The sequence below is a fragment of the Convolutriloba macropyga genome, chromosome 8 (assembly GCF_964194025.1).
Source record: "Convolutriloba macropyga chromosome 8, txConMacr16.3, whole genome shotgun sequence".
Lineage (NCBI taxonomy): Eukaryota > Metazoa > Xenacoelomorpha > Acoela > Convolutidae > Convolutriloba > Convolutriloba macropyga.
In genome coordinates, this window is record NC_134475.1 from 20334917 (window position 1) to 20356646 (window position 21730).

Here is a 21730-nt window from a genome sequence, read left to right on the forward strand (position 1 = left end):
TTTGTTGCCAAAAAAAGAACTGTTCAAACATTGTGGTAATGGCGGTTTGATAGACATATCCTACCTTGGCCATAACGATGGATCCGCCAGCTACCATGAGAAAGCACTGAAGAGTGTCTGTGTAAATGACTGCAGCTAGACCACCTGTGACCGTGATGAAGGTTGTGACCACTAGAAGGGGCAGAATTGATACCCAAATATTCCACCCTGCAGCAACCTACAAACAAGCACACATTTTTTTTTATCAAGATTTAAGATAAGGCTTTAGAAATAGGAGCAAGTGCATGCCAGACTGTACTTTTAGGCCAAAATTGGTACGCATAAAAACAACCACTTAAAAGATCTTAGGGCGTATACATCAGGTTACAAAGTTTTCACTTGCAGTACATTGAATGCTGATTTCACTACCCCAGTGAAAACCGCTTCATTTTATCAAATATTATCCCGTAATAACAATTGTTTATATGGTTCCCAAAGCTACAACGAACATATTTTTTCTGATTGCGATATAAAACATTCGGTTAATATCCTTGTGGTTGCTCTTATGTAGAAAAGATACTACGTTTATTGAAAATTTTTGCAAAATCTAGTGTAGAACCAAGAGAAAAAAATAGCATATCAAATTAGATATGAAGTCAAAGTCCTATTGGCAGTGGCTGTTCTGCAACTAGAAAAAAGTATAAGAGAGTTCACAATTAAAAATTTGAGGTATACTAAGCAAGTTATGCTAAGAATGTATTTAGAGTCAGGTTTAAAAAACTTTTACAATAAAACGGTTGATATTAGGTTATCAATTGTTCACATTTAGGCCCCTTTGAAGTTTTGTTATTCAAACTGTTTTCTTAGCGGGGGTCCCATAGACGGTTAGGAAGCTGAGCTGAAGTTGATTACTCTTCTAATCATTTCTAACCTGGATTTCATTGTTTTTGGTTCCACGGAATCTAAAGATCTGTCAATTACAATCGACGGACAACAGATTATGGAAAAACAGAAGTAGAATATTTTGGTGTTACAATTGACAAAGACTCAACTTTCAATCCGAGGAAAAAAAACGTTTTACGTAGCACAAGGCATAAAATCATTCAGAGTACAAAACTGCGTTCCAGAAAACTTCAAAGGAACACTGATAAATTCTCTTATTAGTCAATCGCAAATCCCAGCACTTTTGTGCTCAATACCTCAGAATATATCAACACTCGAAAAACAATTCAATTGGGCTTTGAAAACTTGCTACAATCATAGAAAGTATGATTCATTTCACAACCTTAAACTCACCAACAACATACCTGTTCGATTGTTAATACAAAATGGGGTTGCAAAATACGCACGACATTCAAATATAGCCAGCAAGCATAAAAATAACTGGAAACCCTCTGCCAATGCAAGCTTTTTATTTTCACAATTTGACGAAAAAATTAGTTGCTAGATCTAAATACCTTGAACACGGTCTGATCAATAGGGGTATTAGATATAACGAAATTGCAACGGCGAATGAAAAATTGTCAAAATCTTGTAGTACTGCCATAAAAGATACAAAGCTCACTTTTTAGAAAAAGTCAAGAAGGACACAGACCAAACTCAATTCGGCCAATTAATTTGGCGTGAATTCAAATTTAGTTCATGGTCTGTGGTTTTCCTATCTATTTATTCAATTATTGCTGTTCCCAACTAAAAAATTATTTCTGTTTATTATTTATTTATCACACACACTACACCTGCATAATGTATTTTATACATCATTTCAGGAATTAACGTATAATTTCTAATAGTTGATCTTGAAGTTTAAGGTTTCTTATGCTGGTTCCGATTCTGCCCAAATTACTAAATTTTGCGGTTTTTACATTTACATCAATTATTTTGTTGGAGGTCATTCAAAATGAGTTCAATTTTCTGTAGCATTACTGTTGCACCTATCGGATCTTCCCGCAACATAAATTTACGTTTAGTGAGGCTAGCTTTAGTATAATTGAAGGGGCGTGAGGTGAGCGCAGCAGGGGGGGCACCGGGGGCAACAGTGTGTGTGTGTGGAGGGGGGGAGGGGTGAGGCAACATGGAGGGGGCAACGGTGGGAGGGTTTTTTTTGGTTGCACAGGGCCCTTACGGCCTGAACGATGTGCAGGAGGTGGTGATTGGTGGGAGGGGATGAAGTGAGAGGGGGCTGATGTGGGGGGGGGGGGTCAATCTCTAAGAACCGCCCTTCACACCATAAGTATAAGTCTCCAAAACAGTTTCTGTGAGTCGCAGACTTGGAGACTATTGAGCTAAAGGGCTCTAAGAGCACTTAATGCCCTATGGGTGCTACCTGTTTATCCCAGTCAAATGGGTCAGACGAAAAATCAAATGGGTCAGACGAAAAAACGGTCAGGCAAAAAATCGCATAAAAAAGGCCGCCAGATTAATATAATTGCTACAAACTTCGTTTGAGAGCAATTAAAAACTACAATGACACCAATATAGCACTCGTGGCGACAAATAAAATTTTCTATTCCTCACGGGACCGAATTTAGGGTTCTGAAATGGCCTTGAGGTGGAGCTGTAGTAATTGAAGTGAGAGCGAGCAAAGCAGCTGCTACCAGAAAACAGAAAACCTCTGCCCAAAAAACCGGAAAGCTGTCCGAATGTACAGGGAAAGCAGCCTGCTTAAAAATTCAATCAGCGTGAAGGCCTAAAATTTACCACTGGGCTATACATATATTAAATAGCATAGTAATGCGTCAGATTCTCAAAACGAGTGAAATTGAGCTCAACTGTATAAAAGTAACGCACATCACGCAAATTTATTAAAACCTAGCGCAAAAGCCGTCGAAAAGGGCCACAGAACCTTGTTCAGTGTAATTACCTTATACATAAGAGTGTTTTATATAGTATTTAAATGCTTTCTGAATGAAGGTTCGAAAGATAATGAATTCTAATTTTTCACTGGGCTTCAATTTATTCGGCGAGCCTGAATTGACTAACATGAATAAAGAGAGCTCCTGAGTAGAGGTTGACGGATATTTTGGTGAAGATGTACAGGATGAGAGAGAGGCTGGCAAGGTAGACCTGGATCCGGGTGCCTCCGAATCGTTTGTTCATATACTCTGGCAAGGTGCACACTTTGCTTGCTATGTACACCGGTAGAAAGACCCAACCCAACAATTGCAGCAGAAGACACGCCTAAAACTCAACCAGTTGTAATAACTCAGTTTGATTCAATTTAGGTTTTTTTAAAAACTAGTACAAAATCACTAGTACAAAACCGTTAGTTATTCAGGAACACTTGTGCTGAAGGAACGTTGTTCATAGCTGAAGCGTCGGTCATGCTTTAAGACAACGATCACTTAGTTGGAGTACTAAAAGAACGTTAAAACTAATACTTGGTAAGATTTATCGCTTTAAGGCACAGGAAGATGCCTTTTTGGATTGGTACGCCTGTTCCGGTAATCCAATTAATCGAGATCCAAATACGAAGGAATTTCATTGAGAAGTGAGTGAAAAGAGCTGTGAACTAACATTGAGCTCAAAAGCTCCCACACCGATACCACTGTGGGCACCTGATCCAGCCAATCCGATGAAGTGCTCACTGCCAATGTTGCTGGCGAAGAGAGAGGCGCCCACTGGCAACCAAGTCATGAACCTACCAGCCAGGAAGTATCCCTCTTTCGTGCCACGGTTGGACCGGAACATGGTCTGTAAATCAATATACATCATAAACTGTATTTTGAATGGAAAAAAGTGGGTCGGAACAAAAAATATACGTTGATTTGATTGATTGATTACAATACTTTTTTGTCTGTTGGTCATTTTTTTGCTTTTTCTTGAAATGAGACACTTGAGAAAGGGTCAACGGACTAATGCTGATCTCCCACAGTTAAATCCTTAGGCTAATCTGACTATGATCGATGGTTCTGTAAACTTATGCTCAAAGATTGCATTTGACTGCTAGAATCAATTTATTAAGTGTTAAAATATACGTTGCATTGCAACGTTATTATAAACTAAAATCGCGAATTAGTACAATCACCAACGTTTTTGCGGGCTTTGAAATCTGCTGGTCTAAAACAAAGATGAAACTAAGAGAATAAACGAAGGAATTCAGAATACCGAAAATTTCAGATACCCACGAAATCGAATAAATTGCGTATTCAAAGTCGCTCAATTGTTTTTCAAATTTCCACTATAACAGTACAGCTAATTAATCCGTGAACTTTATTTTGCAATTCATCCTTTAATTGAAATTTCTTGGACGAAGTTTTGATGAGCTCTCATCGCTTTGAAAGTTATGACCTAACCAATCTGCTTACCCCGATTGAGACAATGATCACGGCTCCAAAGTATCCCAGGATTGCCACCAGATCCCATACATCCAGTCGCTTAGCTTCGCCCATATCGCGTCTGAAATAAAACAACTCGACATAAAACAAAGCCCTGTTCCAAAATATTAGTTAAAGAACGGCAACTCAGAGCTTAAGGCGTCAAAATAATTGCTTCTCTTTAGACCGGCTATTTGAAATTCACTTTTTCTTGAAGTCCAACTGTACAATAGTTCAAATTACTTTTAATGAATTTATAAAGCTTTTCAACGATATATAAACTTTCCCCCCTTAATGGATCACTAGAGCCGTTCAATGTTATCTTATCTTCAGCTATCATTTACAATTGTGGATTCCAAAAATCTTTTCAAAATTAGAGGACCTGCAAGAGTAGAATGTTCCAAAAGATTACGGGAAAAATAAACATCATCAACAGTTGGTTATCTTGTAATAGCTCCGCGGGTACAAATTTTGTATTTATAACGTTTATTAGAACACAATACTTCGTGTTACGTTAAAAAGATACAATTCGCCGAACAAAACCATCAATCAATTTTCAGCTGAAACTAAAGTCTCCATCTCCTAAGCCAGTGTTTTTAATCAGCAAATTATTTCTTCGTTGTGTACTTTAAGCATCGAAGAAACTTTTAAGTCAAAGAGACTTTGAAAACTTGATATTCTTTTTAAAAAAATCGATATAATTGTAGTTCTCTTACATCAGATAGACTTAAAAGTTGCTTCAAAGCTTTTAAAACATGCAAAATGTTGCTAGTTGCAAATAATAGCATAGGAGATGGAGCTCAAAATTGCAGCTAACAAAAGATTGAAGTTTTGATTTGAGTCAGCTAACTTTTTAAAATGAACACGAAATACGGCGAATTAAACGTTATAAATGTGTAAAACTTTTATCAGCAGATCTATTACAAGACAATCAACTGTTGACTTTTGCTAGTTTCTTAAAATAAAACAGCTAAGCATACATACCAATGTTCTGCAAAGTTAGAGAAAAGAATCGAATTGTTTTTGATCAGAACCGATTGCAACAATTTCAATGAGATGTAATGAGAAAACTTGACAAACGAGCAAGTCGTTCAAGTGAGCTTTCGATGAGAATTGAAAGTGAAATAATTTAAGCTCTAGAGATGTTTGATTTTATCAAATTTTAGTATGTTTGCAGAGCTCTTAAAACCCAAGGCAAACAAGACTCGTACCATCGCCTCTTTCTCTCCTCCCCATCAAAAGTCCACGACCCCGCATACGGTCGACAATGAACCTCAATATTACAAAACAGAAGTGCTTCAATTAATCCAGTATCTCAGCAGAAATTGTTCTAAATCTGAACTAATAACTCCCTCCCCTTTACAGTAGAGCTGAGGATATTTGCCGCGTGAAATAAATCGAACGAGATGACATCAAAACTGGTCAAACAAAAACATCAAGACATCAAAAGTCGAACTAGGTGACATCAAAAATTCGTCAAAATAAACCGGTCAAAATTGGTCTAGACATCGAAAATCGGACGAGATGGCAAATTGGTCAAATATAAGTCGATAAAAAATCACCGCTTGTCAAAATCATTCCATTTAGTTGGAATTAAAAAATAAAAACAAACTAGAATGATTCAGTTCAACCAACTGTGGGGATTAAAAGTGGATATTAACAGGTGGGGATTAAAATATCTGAATAAAAATAATATGGAAAATGATAAATTATTTACCCAAAATTATTTACCCCAAGATGAGGGTTTCCTGCCGATAGGAAAAGGCCTTTTATATGTACATTTTTACCTCCAAATAATTTAAGATGTTAATTAAGCAATTTTAGGCAATAGCGCGTTTGGCATCCCCGAAAAATTGAGATCTCCGCTAAGTCATTAACTTCATTGAAAATCTCTCAAAGGACTAATGTGTTACATTAGTCCTTTGAGATTTTCAATGAAGTCTCCATCACATTATTCAAGCAATTAAAAGCTTATATCTAATTAAACGCAAAATAACTACTAAAATAAATACCAGAAATTATCCCTTAGACACATTTTGTCCCGCCTTAATTAAAAATAGTTGCTGTCTAATTAAAGAAACAATGTTAACAAACTTACTGTTTTTTGCCGCAAAAAATTTGTGATCACATTAGACTAAACCGAGCACCAAATCAGCAGAATTAAATTGTGGCAACAAAAAGTCTAACTCTATAGATGAAAATATCCATTCGGTAATTTCGAACTCTGCCTGTTCCCAATATGCCTCAAAATTTTAAAAATGTTGTACAATTTTTGCAACACACCACCTATATTATAAAAAGCGGGTTTGGAACAATTCACAATTAAGTTATCTCATCCAAATTAGTCCAACATGGCAATCCTATTTGTAAGAGAAAGACACAATGCTACCTTTAAAAGCATGATACCTTCATCTTTCTTCCGACCCTACTTAGTGGGGGGGAGGAACTATTTGCTCACTGCGTTTTTTGTTCAGTCAATTTTGGCCCATTAATATATTTATAGTAGAGAGTTGTAAATGGTATCATTATAACACCTGTCGAGCACAGAATCTGTAATTAGATTTTTTAACTTCGAATTTTTCCAGTGGTTATAGGGGTTTGAAGTTATATTGAACATTGTGGCTGATTTAATCTTCTTTCCCTTTTTTGGACAATTTTTGCTCAAACTTTATTATTTTGCTAACACAAAAAATGTGATCAATGACAAATGACGTTTTTTTAAAGAATGAAACAGGGTTGTTGAATCTATTGGTTTATTTTTGCAATATGTTGGCCATTTTTTTCTCATTTATGCTGTTTTTTCAGAAATAAGCACTCTCCCAAAACTGCTCAGGCGATCATCATAAACAAAGACGAGGTCTAATTGCGTCTCCTCTATCTGCCGAAACACGTTGGAACAGCAGCCTTGACAGCATTTTGCTGATTTAGATCAATTTAACGCAATTTTTGTTCATTTCAGCGTCAATTTTGATGTATTTTATATTATCAATTTTTGCAACAATTGGGTATCTATGATGTATATCTTGAATTATATTGGGCGCTGTCTTTCTAGATATGTTCGAACTTTTTCCTCTTTTTGATGTCATGGAAGCGATTAAATTTTAGAATACAAAAAGAATAGTTCCAAGTTATACTTGCCTAGGAGAACATTTTTTGTTTTCAGTTAATATCGCATAACTTCAATTTTATTTGTTATTAAAGTTCATGAAATTTTGTGTCTTCCCCGGTTGTTCGTTCTTTTTAATTGTTCTGACGTGTTTTTTAACGTGTTCGATTTAAATTGAAGCCAACAATCTTGGAAAAAATGTTTTGCAACATGTGCGTTTTTGTCGCTTTCGTTGCTGTTTCCCAATATTTCTCAGCAAAGATGGTTGGTGATTTTTTAAGCAACAAGCATTGTGAACTTCGCAAACATGATGTGATTGGTCTTGATAACTTTAACACTTAGTTCTCAAAAATGCAATATTCCGTTTATTCTGCTTTTCGTTTTTCGCGTACGTAGGTACATGCTTTGTTTGCAATCAAAGGCCGTTGCTACCGAAAAATGTTTCGAGATTCATGTCATTAGTTTTTACAAATTTTTAGTTCTAATTCAGGACCTGTAAGCCACTTTTTTTCAATATGTATAGGGTCTTCCTCGATAAATGTTTTAATCATCTGATCACGCGGCAAGAACCCAAAGAGCCAAATTCGTTGGTGATCGTTGCCACTCATGAAAGCTGAGCCTACGTGTAAGGTTGTTCTTTACTGTATTCCAATAAAAAGCACTTTTGGTAATTTGTGTTGCCTCTTGAACATACATGAATACATCACCCATTATACTGGCTTCTGTACCCACTTTAAATTAAAATCGTGAACGTTACTTTTTCTCGACGTATCTACTTTTTAGCGAAAGATAATTGACTCTCTGGGGGTTCTTAGCTTTTTGTAATTGTCGGTTTTTCCTGCCGCAATAGAACAAGTTTTGCTCAACTCGTCGGCCTTTTAATGAATCGTTATTCCATTTATTTTGTGTGTTCAATTTTTAGCAATTAATGACAACGAGACCAGTTATTTTCAAACAATTTAAGTAATACTTTGAATTTTGTCTTTATTTTTCAAAGAACTTCGTATTTGTTATTCAGTTTCCGTTAACTGGAACTACGAAGCGAAGTCACCTGCTTTTTAACAAAGAATGGTATGAAGTTACATTTTGATATTTTGTGACGCCACCAATTTTCTCCACTATATTGCCAAAATATTTTGAGCTTTGCGGTTTCCATTTTTGACGTCTTCGTTGCTCTAGTTCTCATTTTTTCTCAACGTTGGTGTATATCTTCCGAGAATGTGTATTATGTTCTTCTTAAAAGCCTAGTATGTGTTCGAAGTAGGATATCCTTTCTGATTATTTCTTCCTTTGTTTATTCTCGCTTATGTAGGTCCAGTCACTTTGTTGGTCACCAAAGGTGACTAATACCGCAAAATTGTTCCTGTTCAAGTCATTAGTCAACTTATTTTTGTGGGTTAATTGAACAGACAGACTTAATTACTACTTAGAATCTCTGTTTTGTCCGGCAAAATTTGATATTGATTTAAAATTTGAAATTGAATAAAACTCGGAGGTTTATTTGATATTGATTTTTTAGCTTGATTTTTATTCTTTACCTAAATCTTTTGCTGAAAAATCTTTACTTGTATACATGTCTATCTATATTTGAGAATCCATTAAGTATCCTCGAGGATCCATTATTATTTTATTTTCTTTTATCTTCATTTGCAGACAATCCAAAAATGTGGATGTGCTGGGTCAGCACATTATGAACGAGCGCATATTTTCGAGCCTCCTTGTGTTCAAAATTTCCAAATCATATTTTTGGTGACGGAAGGGAACCAACTATCAAAGCTGTATAACGAAACAGAGGTATTTATGATTTTAGTAGCGAATCCTAAATTTGCGCATTTCTTCTAAATTTTTGCAAAATTTTTGATAGTTCTCGGACAAACCGAATACAAAATATGAAAGAGCTTTCATTGTAGTTTCCATTTTGTCATGCTATCACTCAGGAGGACTGACATTCGGAATACTATTCAAAAATTTTCATAGTTCAACATTTCTTACATAACACTTAAAAATCGCTTTTGAGCATATGGTGTTACCAACCATCCAACTGGTCCAATCTTTAACTAATTTTTAGGCTCATTCTGAACTAACAAAACGCACCTCACAGAATCCTTTTTAGCAAAAGTTTCGAAAGAGCAGAAGTTGGCTCAAAAATGATTGCAAGAAAATAAGGTAAATTATTTAACCGATTCCAGTTCTGGAACTAACGTAGCGTTTTGTGTAATGATTAAGTATGTCAAAAAATTTAACCTACAAAACTTAATGGATTCTTACATGGATCGAATCTGAGATTTGAAAAAGAGTGTCAATTATCTAAATACCAAATATATGCTAAAATTAAACGGATATCTCGTGGGACTCAACTTACTACTGATTAAGGCAAGCTGGCGACTTTTATCCAGATATTCTTGTGTCGTTTTCCCAAAATTTTGAGCAAATACAATTGTCATTTTCTATCGATTCATATAAAAATTTAAACGATATTGAAATTCATATAAAAAGGACATCGGAAATGTACTGAAATTGCTAGTCAAAAACAGTCACTTTACCATTTAACTTTGCAATTTGAACGTTATTTTGTTAGTGACCCTATTCAGCTGAAAAATCTCTGCAATTGATTGTAAAAACGGACGTTACGCAAAAAAAGCAGGTAACGCGCGGAATTATAGTCCGTTGTATAAAGTTGAAACACTAGCTAACTCTTCAATTTAAAGCACGCAGACATCGTTCTATTGCTGTTCATATACTTGATTAGAGTTTTTCGAACAATCGCTGCGTTTCAATTTCATGAAAGAGGACCACGAAGATCCCAACAAGTATCCCACCTCAATTAATCCCCAGCTTTTCATAATCTTCTAAAACAATTTCATTATCTTCTAAAAGAAATCAGATATTTTGATAACAGGCTGTTCAGTAAAACAATGCATGTTTAGAAAAACGTTTTTAGTCATCGACTCTCTATACTTCACGGAGTTCATCAGAAGTAGAACATATAACAACTTGCGTTACAGATACCTTTCCTGATATTTCAAAGGCATTTGATTCCATAAATCACAAAATATTGGAAATTAACATAGCGTCACGAGGTTTTAGGGAAAAGCTACAAAATATCGAATCAGAAGTTTCCTTAAAAACCGAAGATCTGCTGTCACACAAGGCTCTATCCGATGAACAAGGTCCTCGACAGAAAACAGTGGATCCGCATCTTTTTAATTTATATATCAACGATATGCTCAAAACTGTTGATGAGAAACGGAGATCAAAAAGTATGCCGACGAAAAGGTCACTTTAAATACTGATACCCATATTTGAAGATGTAACGAAAAGTACAAACTATTGTCTCTTTCAAGAACCATCAACTTAATGCGAACGTATCGAAAAATGAATTCACGATGCTGGAAAAAACAATGCCAAAAAACTGTTTTAACTACGATTCGAAATAACTAAGAACTTTTAGCAAATAGGTGTACACGTGTCCAAGAAGAAGAATTAAAGCGCATTCCATAAAAGAGGGTCATGAGAAACAAGTCAACCAATCCCGAGCGAAACTCTTTGTCACAAATGTTTCCAAATTGTGTTAAATGATAGTGTTGGGTCACTTATTTTATTGAACCATCATAATTCAAGCAACTGAGGAAAACACTGCTTTATCATTGCAAAACCAACTAAATTTGGCACAAATTGGAAAATTTTCGGTCACAAACACGAAACTGTTTGCTGTGTAATAATAGGTAATCCAAGAGAACGAATTGAATCAATAGGAATTTAATCACGTAGCAATAGAATTAACTCTTAATTACAAATCTAATCTTTCGGATGTTGTTAACAAGAGATAAAATGAAAGTTTTGAATTATCTCTTATACGTAAGGCCCAACCGATAAAATGGCAAAGCGCGTAAGAGCGCGTTTGACTGAGTGGACAGGTGCTGTCTAACCTAATATGAGCATACAGCATTTGTACAGAGTTTTAAGCCATTGTAAATATCTAGTAAATCCATACAATTATAATACGTAATTAGTGGTTAGTTCCTTAACAAAAGATAAGTAGCTATATATATAAATATATAGGTTACGTACTGCACCACATTTCCCTCACAGCGAGAAAATTTTAGTAACGACAGGTAGTAAAATTTTAAAGTTTTGATTTGAAGATCAACAAGTAGACCCTCCTATGGGTCTTTATCTTCTACATTATCTGAACCCCTCGCTCGAGTTTCTGTTAGTCTCCTGGTCAACTTTTTTGATCCCAGGATTAACTCTCTTGACTCTTTTGAGCTTTCCATTGCAGCCCTCCTTCTGTCATCGATCAACACCTCATGGCAACTCTATCTTCCCGGTGAGCCCCTCTAATACTGATGTGTTCACCGACAAGCTGCTCTGTGTTTCCAAAATATTTACAGTCACTCCGTACCTTTCTACTCCCTTTCTGACTCTTGCGCTCCTCCACTTCACCCTCTCTACTTGTTGACTAGCTCCATTCAATTTTTACAGTTTCCGCCTGCTGATTACTTTTGATTTCCTGTTGCTACGCTAGCTAAGTCTCTGTCAGCTGGTAACTCCGTTTCCACTGCTAGAATGTCCTCTTGTGTGGTTGCATAATCTGCTCTCGAAGATTATGCCCTTTGTCTACTTATTTCATTGAATACTTGTGTGCTCCCTCCTGTCATTTGTAGATTATGCTGCTAATTTCCCCCTTATCCATCTGCGTTATTTGTCCCCTTTTCGCAGCTTTAGATCCCTGTTTTGCTGTCCCTTTTTGTTTTCTGGTTCCAATTTTTCCCTCTATCTTCTTTTGTAGGTCCCTATTATATTTAGCAGTCTCTTTGCCAATAACGCTTTAACCTCTGCATCCCACGTTGCCCTGCTATCTTTAACAACTGAACATAGTTGACGTCTTCTATGAGCTAAATCAGAGAGTTCAATTATTCTTTGCTTGTTCCCATCTAGCTGAGTCTCAGGAAATTTCCTTGGAGTTTTGTCTGTAGAGGATGAGTCATGAATGTTAAGGCTTTCATCTGCTGTCTCCTCATATTGACCAATTTTCGTCGTCTGAGCTTACCCTTCTCTTCCATACATGTTTGTTGTCCTTTTTCCTTTTGTGACAGTAGCGTTTTACCACCCACCGTCAAGTCAACCTACCATCTATTTTTTTTATTATATCCCAGTTTAAATTATTTCTATTTGGTTTCGTTGATATATTTGTTAATGGAGAATTGTGTTTTCCCGAAGTGACAATTAAATGGAGTCAGACATAATGATCTTCGTTTAGATACAAGTAATTGATTCATGGTTCCAAATACTGATTCAACCAAAATAAATTCTCATTCAAGAGAAAAGCTTCCAGATTTCGCAGTGAAAATGTTCCAAACTATTTTTGTCTTTGCAGTTATGTCAAAAAATTTAAGAGAAAAGCTTCCAGATTTCGCAGTGAAAATGTTCCAAACTATTTTTTGTCTTTACAGTTATGTCAAGTAAACCACCTGCAAGACTTGAAAAGCTTCGTTGGCCAGTAATGACCGTTAAACTCAGAAAAAGACAATATTCAAAAATTTTGAAAACAAACTCACAATTTAACAAAATCTTGTTAAAATTCAAGATATTGACATCTTCAAAACCATTTCACTGTCTCAAAAGATTATACAGTTTTCATATTTCAAGCTTTATTTTCACTGGCTCACAAAGATCCATAAACTTGGAACATAATAATTTTCCGAAAATTTGAAAAAAATAAATTTTAAAAAATGCTAATGCTGGAGTCATTAAAACATTGATAAGCATTTCATTATCTCTAGAAACTATGCAGCCGTATATTATCAAACCTTGGAGGAGGTCCCTAGGATCCTGGTTCCGGAAAAACGATGAAGAAAATAAAAAAGCGAAAAACTTGAAAACATTTCAAATACTTTTGAAAAATTGCTGTTATTAAAATCTTGAAAAACATTCCATTACATCTAAAGCTATGCAGTAACCTATGATCAAAACCTAGAGGAGTTTATGTGGCTGTTGAAGCTGGAGAAACCTATAAAACACAAAATTTTAAAAACAAACAGGAAATTGCAACTTGCATAAAAAAATGCTATAATTTGTGATAACAAAAGTTGAAAACAAACCCATGGCGAAACAAAATTTTCCAGTAATTGATTATCAAACCCTAATGGAGATTTTCTATTATGCTGAAAAACTTGAATAATGACAATAAATGTCGAAAAAATTGAAAACTTGTTTCAAATTTTTTTTTAAAAATGCTAAAATTCGTGGTGTTGAAATCTTGAAAAACAGTCCATTACATATAGAAACCACTCAGTAACCTATTGTGCAACCCTAGAGGAGGTTCCTCGGCTTTACAGGCTGAGAAACCTGAAAAACGACAAAATTTTCAAAAAACTTCAAAATGCAAGTTTATCAAAAAAAAAAATGCAAAGATTTGTCATATTAAAAAATTGAAAGGTATTCCATGGCAAATAAAATTTTTTCAGTAACTTATTATCAAACCCTTAAAGACATTTTTCGGCCCCTGCGTCTGGAAAGACGTGAATAAAGAAAAACAAAAAAAAATGAAAAAATTTGCACGTTTTGTCAAAAAAATGCTAAAATTCGTGATAATAAAATGTTGAAACCATTCCACTACCACTAGAAACTATGCAGTCACCTTTTTTAGAACACTAGAGCAGGTTCCTTGACTCTTAGGGCTGAAAGAACTCAAAAAATGACAAAAAATTTTAAGAAGCTTGAAAAAAATTGAGAAAATTATTATAAAATTGCGTGTTTTTAGCGATCAGTTGTTCGTCAGTAGCCACGGGGAGGGTGGGCAATAGTGGGGTTGGGGCAACAGCGCGGTGGAAGGGGGGCAATAGTGGGGGGGGGTCAACAGTGGGGTGTCTTCAACCTCTAAGAACCGCCCTTCACACCATAAGTATAAGTCTCCAAAACAGTTTGAGCTGAAACAGAGCTGAAGGGCTTTAAGAGCACTCAATGCCCGCTAGGCGCTACCTGATTATCCCATTTTCGAGGACGAAAAGTCAAAAGCGTCAGACAAAAAATCGGCCAAGCGAAAAATCGCATAAAAAAGACCGACAGGACTAATATAATTGCTACAAACTTAGTTTGAGAGCAATTAAAAACAAACACTATCCAGGTATGGAAAAAATTCAGCTGAAAGAATATAAAACTCGTTCACTGGGATGACCATCCTAGACTGAAACGATCTACCGATATTATCAGGATAAGATGAGAAAAAAACAAACTTTATTTCAAAACTGAACGGTCATTTTTTCTGTTTAATTACGAATCGAATTGCTTGTTTATGAAAACCGACTTGTGCATCATGGTGGGACTTTCAATTAAAAACTATGAGCACGCAATTTGCTAGGTTGACGCGTTCATCTATCCAATTTGTATTCTATTCAAAGCAAAATTGAACTTGTGTTTACACTGCCATGTCATTGAAACTTGTACATATTCCTTTAACTCGGAATTCAATTAAAAAAATATTGAACAAAAATATTTTCAAATCGAGTGTTTCTGGACACTAGCAATAAAGGCTGACTAGAGCCACAACAGGTGGACGGACACTGTATTAAGAGCTACAATTTCTGCGAACCCGATCTTAATACAGAGCGTTCCTCTTGTTCAGGTTCTAGAGTAGTAACATTTACACCATGGAAGATCGGGGGGTTGTCATCCCATGTAAGAGATAGGGTTGTCCTGAGGACAACCCTACCTTTTGCATTGGGAAGGACAACCCAACCCGATACATGCGCTATGACAACCCAACCATTTGCATGGGATAGGACAACCCAACCTTTTACATGCAGGGACAGCTCCCTTTCGGCCGAATTATTATCCAAACCTATTCCCCCTCCATTTCCCGCTTTTGAAAGAATTATTCAGTTTATGCCGAATTATTATCCAAACATTCCCCCCCTTTGAGGGAATTATTTATTCTTATCAAAGAGTGAAATATTTAGACTTATCAGAAAGACTGGATATAAACTGTGAATTTACTGTAGAATCAAACCACGCAATTTGCTCAAATCTAGCAATTGAAATTTAGCTAAACAACACAAACTTGGGTTGAGAAATTGAACCAAAACTGAACACAAAATCTGTACAATCGAAAGGTTAAAATCACGATAAAACGCGTTGTTACTGAAACCAATGTTAAGCACGGGTAGGTTAGAGTTTTGAAATGGGTTTTGAACAAAAATTGAGCCATTTTTAACGAAAAATTACAACAAAATTAGCACAAAATGAAGGAAAAAATGCAAATATTTAAATCTTTTGAATTATTATAGGGAAAATATATACAAATGGGGATATAATAGAGTAGGTTAAACACTTTTAATTGAAATATAAGTCATAAAACACAATCTTAACAGTTACAGACGTAAAAATAAGGCTGAAAATTGTTGTTTTTATGTGCGTCGCCCCCTTTTACAAGGTGGTATTGCTTCTTCCTCTTCCGAATCGGTTATTTCTCTTCCGTCCTCAGATTCAACAGCTTCATAATCTATGAATGGACAATTGATTGGAGATTCTTCGTCGATTACTGCCTCGAAATCGACATTATCGTCACTATCCAAGTCCGATTCGTTTATTATTCTGTTGAATCTGGGATCAGGTGGCTCCCAACTTTCAAGGGCAGGATCGGGAGGCTGCCAACTTTCAGTAGAAGCAGGGAGCGTGCTGTCGGACTCATTATCGGTTTCCCATTCTTGCCCAAACAGATCCTCGATTTCATCTTGCGTCGGTGCATCCCACTCTGGATCACTTTCAAGATCAGTGGCTTCAATTGCGTCGGCATGACCGTACGGCAAAGTTTTTATACCGCCCTCAAGAATGAAACGTTTGTCATCGAAGAAACTCAGGGACAGTTTATTGATTGAAACAGTCTGTAGAACGTGACGGTCTGATACAATTCTGTTGTTCGGTGTTCGTAGTGTGCATGAGAGGAACAGAGCGTCTTTGTATTTCTGGTACGTTAATTGTTCCCTGGCAGCTCTGGTAACACCTTTTGCAGAGATTTTTCGGGAATCTAAAAACAAAAAAGTTGCGAAAAATTTTATCAATTTGTCCTCAGAAAGTTTTTCAAAGAAATGCTTGCTTGCTTCTCTTAAAGTTTAGTGTGATGTATGTGTGATAATGACTAACCATAATAACACCAAAGTTATAAATGAACATAAACCTGTTTTACCTGTTGAAGTTATGGAATATAATTTCGGCTTCAGCGAAACAAACTCGTCGATGAGTTTTCCGGCGAATTCATCTTTGTATTTGAGAACGACGAGTTTGTTGTTGTTGTTGAAAAGTTGATGCTCCTTAGGGTAATTTGAAAAATCAAACTCCGACAAAATATTGGGTTTTGCTGCTAATTCCTTGTAGAAATCGTCAGATCGAATTTTATATAACAGACTGGCTGTATCAGAATATAGCAGGCGACAATCAAAATGCGGCTTCATTATATTATAGTGAAACCTATACGTTTGAAATTTAGCTAATTCTAGAATTGTCGCGCCAACAATTGTTGGCTCATCCCAATAGATTTTCTTTGGGTCGTGCGTGATAGCAGCTAAATTTTCGCCGAAAATTTTGAACGTCTTGAAGGTAAAGCGTGAGACATTCTGGAGCACTTGATCTGCATTCTGCGCTAAGGTAAGTTTCATTCTCCTTCTTTTTGACTCACAGGTTTTTCCATAAGCGCTATTGTTCATCAGTTTGAACAAATTTTCTGCGAATTTGTTCCTCGCGGTCTGTCTTTTTTCCGTGTTTAGTCTGATATATGGCTCCATCCAGTTTTCTTGCGAAAATTGTAGCACGCTATGTACCCTTTCAACAATCAGACCAAGTTGTACATAAAGTTGAAGATTCCGGTAATGGAGCGTGTACCGCTTTTTGTCCGTAACGGTTTGTAGTAGCTTGGGGACAGATGACCGCGGCATGTTGACATTGAATTTCAACTCTCTCTGGTAAGTGCTCAACCACTCATCGGGTACTATTTCCTTTGTTGGCGCGAGAGGGAAATCACGATGGATGTCTCGTATATTGTGTGGGTACGTTAAATCTAATTCAAGGATGTAACCTATGGGAGAATCGGTTGGTGTATTGAGTACCTGCTCGAGTGGGACTTCCACCAGCAAAAAGTCACCAACGGGTAGATGTTCTGTTTTCATGATGCCACCATACAAGTTGTTAGCATCTATTATGAAACCAAAAGTCGACTCGAGCGCACTGTCGTAATTCTCCATGCACTTGTAGTTCGCCTTGAAGTAACGTTCATCGTACACTGAGGCGAGACCTCCTCTAATCATATTCTCAACAATTTCCAGATGTTCTCGATTTGTCAACAATTGAATATGGGCCCGGCAAATTTTGAGAAATGAATCACCAGCGAGGTTTGAGGCACTGTAGTGATGTGCACAGTCCAGTCCATAGGTGTTCATACACAGTCTCCAAAATTCTTCAAACACGCACGCAAGCAAAAGTGTATCGCACTTGAGATATAAGTTATGGTAGTCTTCAAGGTTACGACATTGAAAAGTCTCGAAAACAGTTCTTGCTTTTTGTAGTTCTTCCTCTGTAATTTGCAATTTTCCATTGTCTAAGCTGTTTTTGCACTTTTCGAGTGGAGGAAGTTGTGTTTCTGCGAACTTTGAACGGTCAGTCATGTACGAATAGGGGTATATTCCTTTCTCTTTAATCAAACTTAGAGCATCAACTGACTGATCGCTATCGAACATTGAATCGAAAATTGCGAAAGCCGAAGCGGGTAGGTTTGCAACTAACTTTTCAAGGGATGTAGTTAAAAACTTGAAAAAATCGATGAAACGTAAATATTTGTAAACTTTTCTGACTTTTCCATCTCTCCCCGTGACAATTTTGATTAGGACACCGAACGTCATCGATATGTACTTCTCATCTGTAGATGGGATAACGCTTATTGTTGTTGATGGCTCAATTTCTCGAAGTGCCAAGCATACGTGGTGAAGGTCGTAGTTAGCGATGTTGTGACCAATTACGGGAGTGAAATTGATTGTGCGTCTTATCCAGTTGCACTTTTCATGAGCAAGACCAAGGAAATCCCCGCGGTTGTGGCAATGGTCCAAAACTTTTGTATCTTTGGGTCCGAAAGGTTCTTCACATATCCAACACTCAACTGTACTACTTCGATTTGGTACTTGTCCCAGATATATCGGAAAGCGTCTCTTTGCATAGTATACTTCTCGCGCCATCTCATGTAGTTTTTTAATAAAATTTGTCATGCAGTTTTCGGAGCTGTCGATAACGAATTCTTTTGCTGTTGAAAAACCGTTCTCAATCAAAGATAGAGCAAAGCCGGAGGGTATGTGTTGTTCGATAACTTCAGTTGAAGATGCGTCTGGATTAGCTGGACAAGATGAGACTGGCATTAGAAGCGACTCAAAGTCGAAGTAAATAGTAAATGGAGCAAACCACGGGCCTTAAAATTTTTGAACCGGAAAGAATTTTTATCATTGCCGGGCATCTTTATTGTTGCTGGTGCATGGTTTCGACATGCATCATCGTGAACTTGATGTTGCTCTTCAGAGTGGGGAAAAAGCAAAACAGTTCCTGCACAGACGCAAGCTGTTTGTGAACTGTTTTTATTTCACAGTGCATACCTGTTTAATGAGGTTATTGATAAAAACATAATGATGTACATCTTCGTTAAACAGGAGTAGAAGATCCATCGTTGGTTCGATGTTTCTGTTATTAGAAACGTACATAGGAAGGAGGTCTCCTTTTGAAAATTGAAATACGTTGACCTGCACGTCATTCATGATTTCGAACTGATGTATATCGTGAAAGAAGAATCCAACCACTTCCATTAGATGCGAACACGAAGAGGACAGTAAGCATCTTTTCCACCATGTGAAAAAACGTTTCGTTAGACAATCGATGATGAACAGGCGTCATTTCAGAATTGGCGTAGATATCAATATCCGATGCTTCTCCGTTTCGCGCTCCTCTTTATGAAGTGATAGTTTCGCACTGAATTGAACTTTTTGTGGACCTTCGTTCAATGTTTTTTGTTCTATAATGTCATTGATTTCATCTCTCTGAGCAGTCATGAAATCGAGAAGGCCAACGGTGCTGTTACTATCTACAATTCGATAAGACTGGAGACTCTTTCTAAAGGCTGACTCTGTGAGGGTACCTCGTTGTTGTTGTTGTTGTTGTTGCTGCTGTTGTTGACCCTGTTGATGCACAATTGGATTGACAACTCTCGAGTTGTCAAGAACAGGTAACACGTTTTGTTTTCTGATGTGTTTGTTAAAGGAGTTTTTGTCGTTGAAAGCAAGATTACAATAATGACAAAGATTTGTAAATCTGCCATGGCAGTCAGAGACGCGACTTTGAATTTCAGATAATTGACGGCCAGTAACTGGACAAATAAACAGCGGTATACGGGTATACCTTTCTCGTCAGCATGAACAGTGCGTTCATGACGAGCACGGTTACTTTTGTTGCTGTAAACGTTGTCACAAAAGTTACACTTTTCTGGCATTTTCAAGATAATTGTGAACAAACGGTTTATCAATGCAAGAGTTCTCAAATATGGCTGATTTCAATCTTAGCTCACTGTTATGCAGTGCAAAGTTTGAAAGTTTCCGCGCGCAAATTTGAATTTGAAATTAGCCAATCAAATTGAAGTAAACTTGAAAGCGCGCCAAAAATCAAATTCAAACCTAAAAATGACTATCACTCAGTCAAAGCAGAGACAGAAGTTAAACAGGCAGATTGAATGTACCTTCCATTTTTATGGTTTTAATATACAATTAAGAATAACTTTAGTAAAAGTTGAAAATTTCGAAATCGATAAAGTTTTTGTTTCATGTCGCGGAAGCATGCATGCTAAGGAGCATATAAAGGCATTTACACTAAGGGTCTATATTAAGGTATATCATAAAAGAAAACAAGTCCTGGAGTCAACAAGGCTATTAGGAAACATCAGTTGAAACTGCATCGAAAGCCGAGTTTTTTCAAATGACTTTGACCTTTAAATAAAGGACTTTACCAGGGGCTCATGTGTTGACAAATATGACTAAGAAGCATAGGAGGACCTCTTTGTTGATGGAGTGTTCCTTTATGTAACTTTTGTGTAAACAATTGAAAGAAAACATCACTTTTTTAAAATTTTCAATTTTTTGATCAAAAGGATTAAGGGGATTAGGCTTTTTCTCCAAGAATAAAGAAAAACGTTATAAGTATGTTACTTCATCAGCTCTCTAACAGGTTCCCATTACAGAAAAACTTCTGTTTAGTAAGGGTAAAAATGTCTCCTTCATGTTAAAAAATTGCATTTTTTCACTTTTAGGGATTAAGAGGGATTAGCTAAAATAACAAAAGAAAAAATGCAAAAAAAACCATGTTGCAGTAACTTTTTTAACCTGGAAATTCTGAGATCTTTGATAGCGGGGACAATTGTCCATCGTATGAGCCTATCCCTGTTCATTTGAGATAAATTTTTCATTGCTTTCGGATCATTACAAAAAAACCTTTTGTAATTTTTGTAAAAATTGTTGAAAAAATTGCTGTTTTTGATAGAAAGGTGGTACCTGTTACAGGGATCAATAGCATGCTACTCATTGACATCATCGCTAAGTTACTCTCGTGTACGACGATCAAGAGTTTCAGCTGATATAAAGCAAAAAAAAAAATTTGAGTTCAAGAAAAACGGTCAAAATATTTATGCAAAGAATACAAATTTGAAAGTTTTAATTTTGTTTAGTGAAAACAGCAAAAAAACAAACACTGGACCAATCTCACTAGATTGTCAGCGCCGGGAAAAACTCCTTGTATTACCACAAAATACACCAGAATGACAATTTCAGTTGTTAACCACTTTGTTGAATTTTTGATTCGCCCTTTATATTCAAAGTTTCTTTGCAAACTTTTCCTCCAAACAAGAGCTCTTCACTGCAAACCTAATTGATGCAAAGGTATTCTTTGGTTTCCTGATTAATTGTCGTTCTTTCTCTTAATAGTTATCGTTTTCGTTAAATACTTCATTTTTTCTTTCAAAAAATTTCATTTTCATGAAATATGATTTGAACAAACCTTAAAACATTAAATAGACAAGTCTAATAACTAAAGAGCGGTAGAAATCTTTTTTGTTGAATGAGTTTGCTCAACCAATTTCAATTTCCTCCAAGTGCTTTTATTTGTGTTCATTTGGGACATGATTGAACTTGTTCAATTCCTTATGAAAAGTTTGAAGAGCTTTATTGTGAATTAAGTCTATATCAAAAATTGTACAAAGCCAATCAACACAATTGAATGAATGTCAGATACAAAATTGAATGAATGTCATATACACAAT

At 36.2% G+C, this 21730-nt stretch overlaps 3 protein-coding genes across 4 annotated transcripts in view; 2 read left to right on the forward strand and 1 right to left on the reverse strand.

The window, feature by feature from the left end:
* LOC142344573 (eukaryotic peptide chain release factor subunit 1-like) overlaps positions 1–21730 on the forward strand; it is a 271614-nt gene that overhangs the window by 121964 nt on the left and 127920 nt on the right. The gene's annotated exons all lie outside the window — the stretch shown is intronic.
* The window catches only part of LOC142344571 (putative H/ACA ribonucleoprotein complex subunit 4), a 556150-nt gene that overhangs the window by 121961 nt on the left and 412459 nt on the right, over positions 1–21730 (forward strand). The gene's annotated exons all lie outside the window — the stretch shown is intronic.
* LOC142344569 (sodium/mannose cotransporter SLC5A10-like) overlaps positions 1–21730 on the reverse strand; it is a 262692-nt gene that overhangs the window by 17404 nt on the left and 223558 nt on the right. Inside the window, exons 1-5 of one of the 2 annotated variants that reach the window (XM_075396344.1) lie at positions 5277–5392; positions 4284–4374; positions 3493–3669; positions 2959–3156; positions 65–217 (exon numbers count right to left, since the gene is read on the reverse strand). In XM_075396344.1, the coding sequence (XP_075252459.1) occupies positions 65–217; positions 2959–3156; positions 3493–3669; positions 4284–4367 (612 nt within the window). In that variant the 5' untranslated portion in view covers positions 4368–4374; positions 5277–5392. Of the gene's footprint in view, positions 1–64; positions 218–2958; positions 3157–3492; positions 3670–4283; positions 4375–5276; positions 5393–21730 lie in introns of those variants that run through there. The other variant, XM_075396343.1, reaches the window with a different exon arrangement.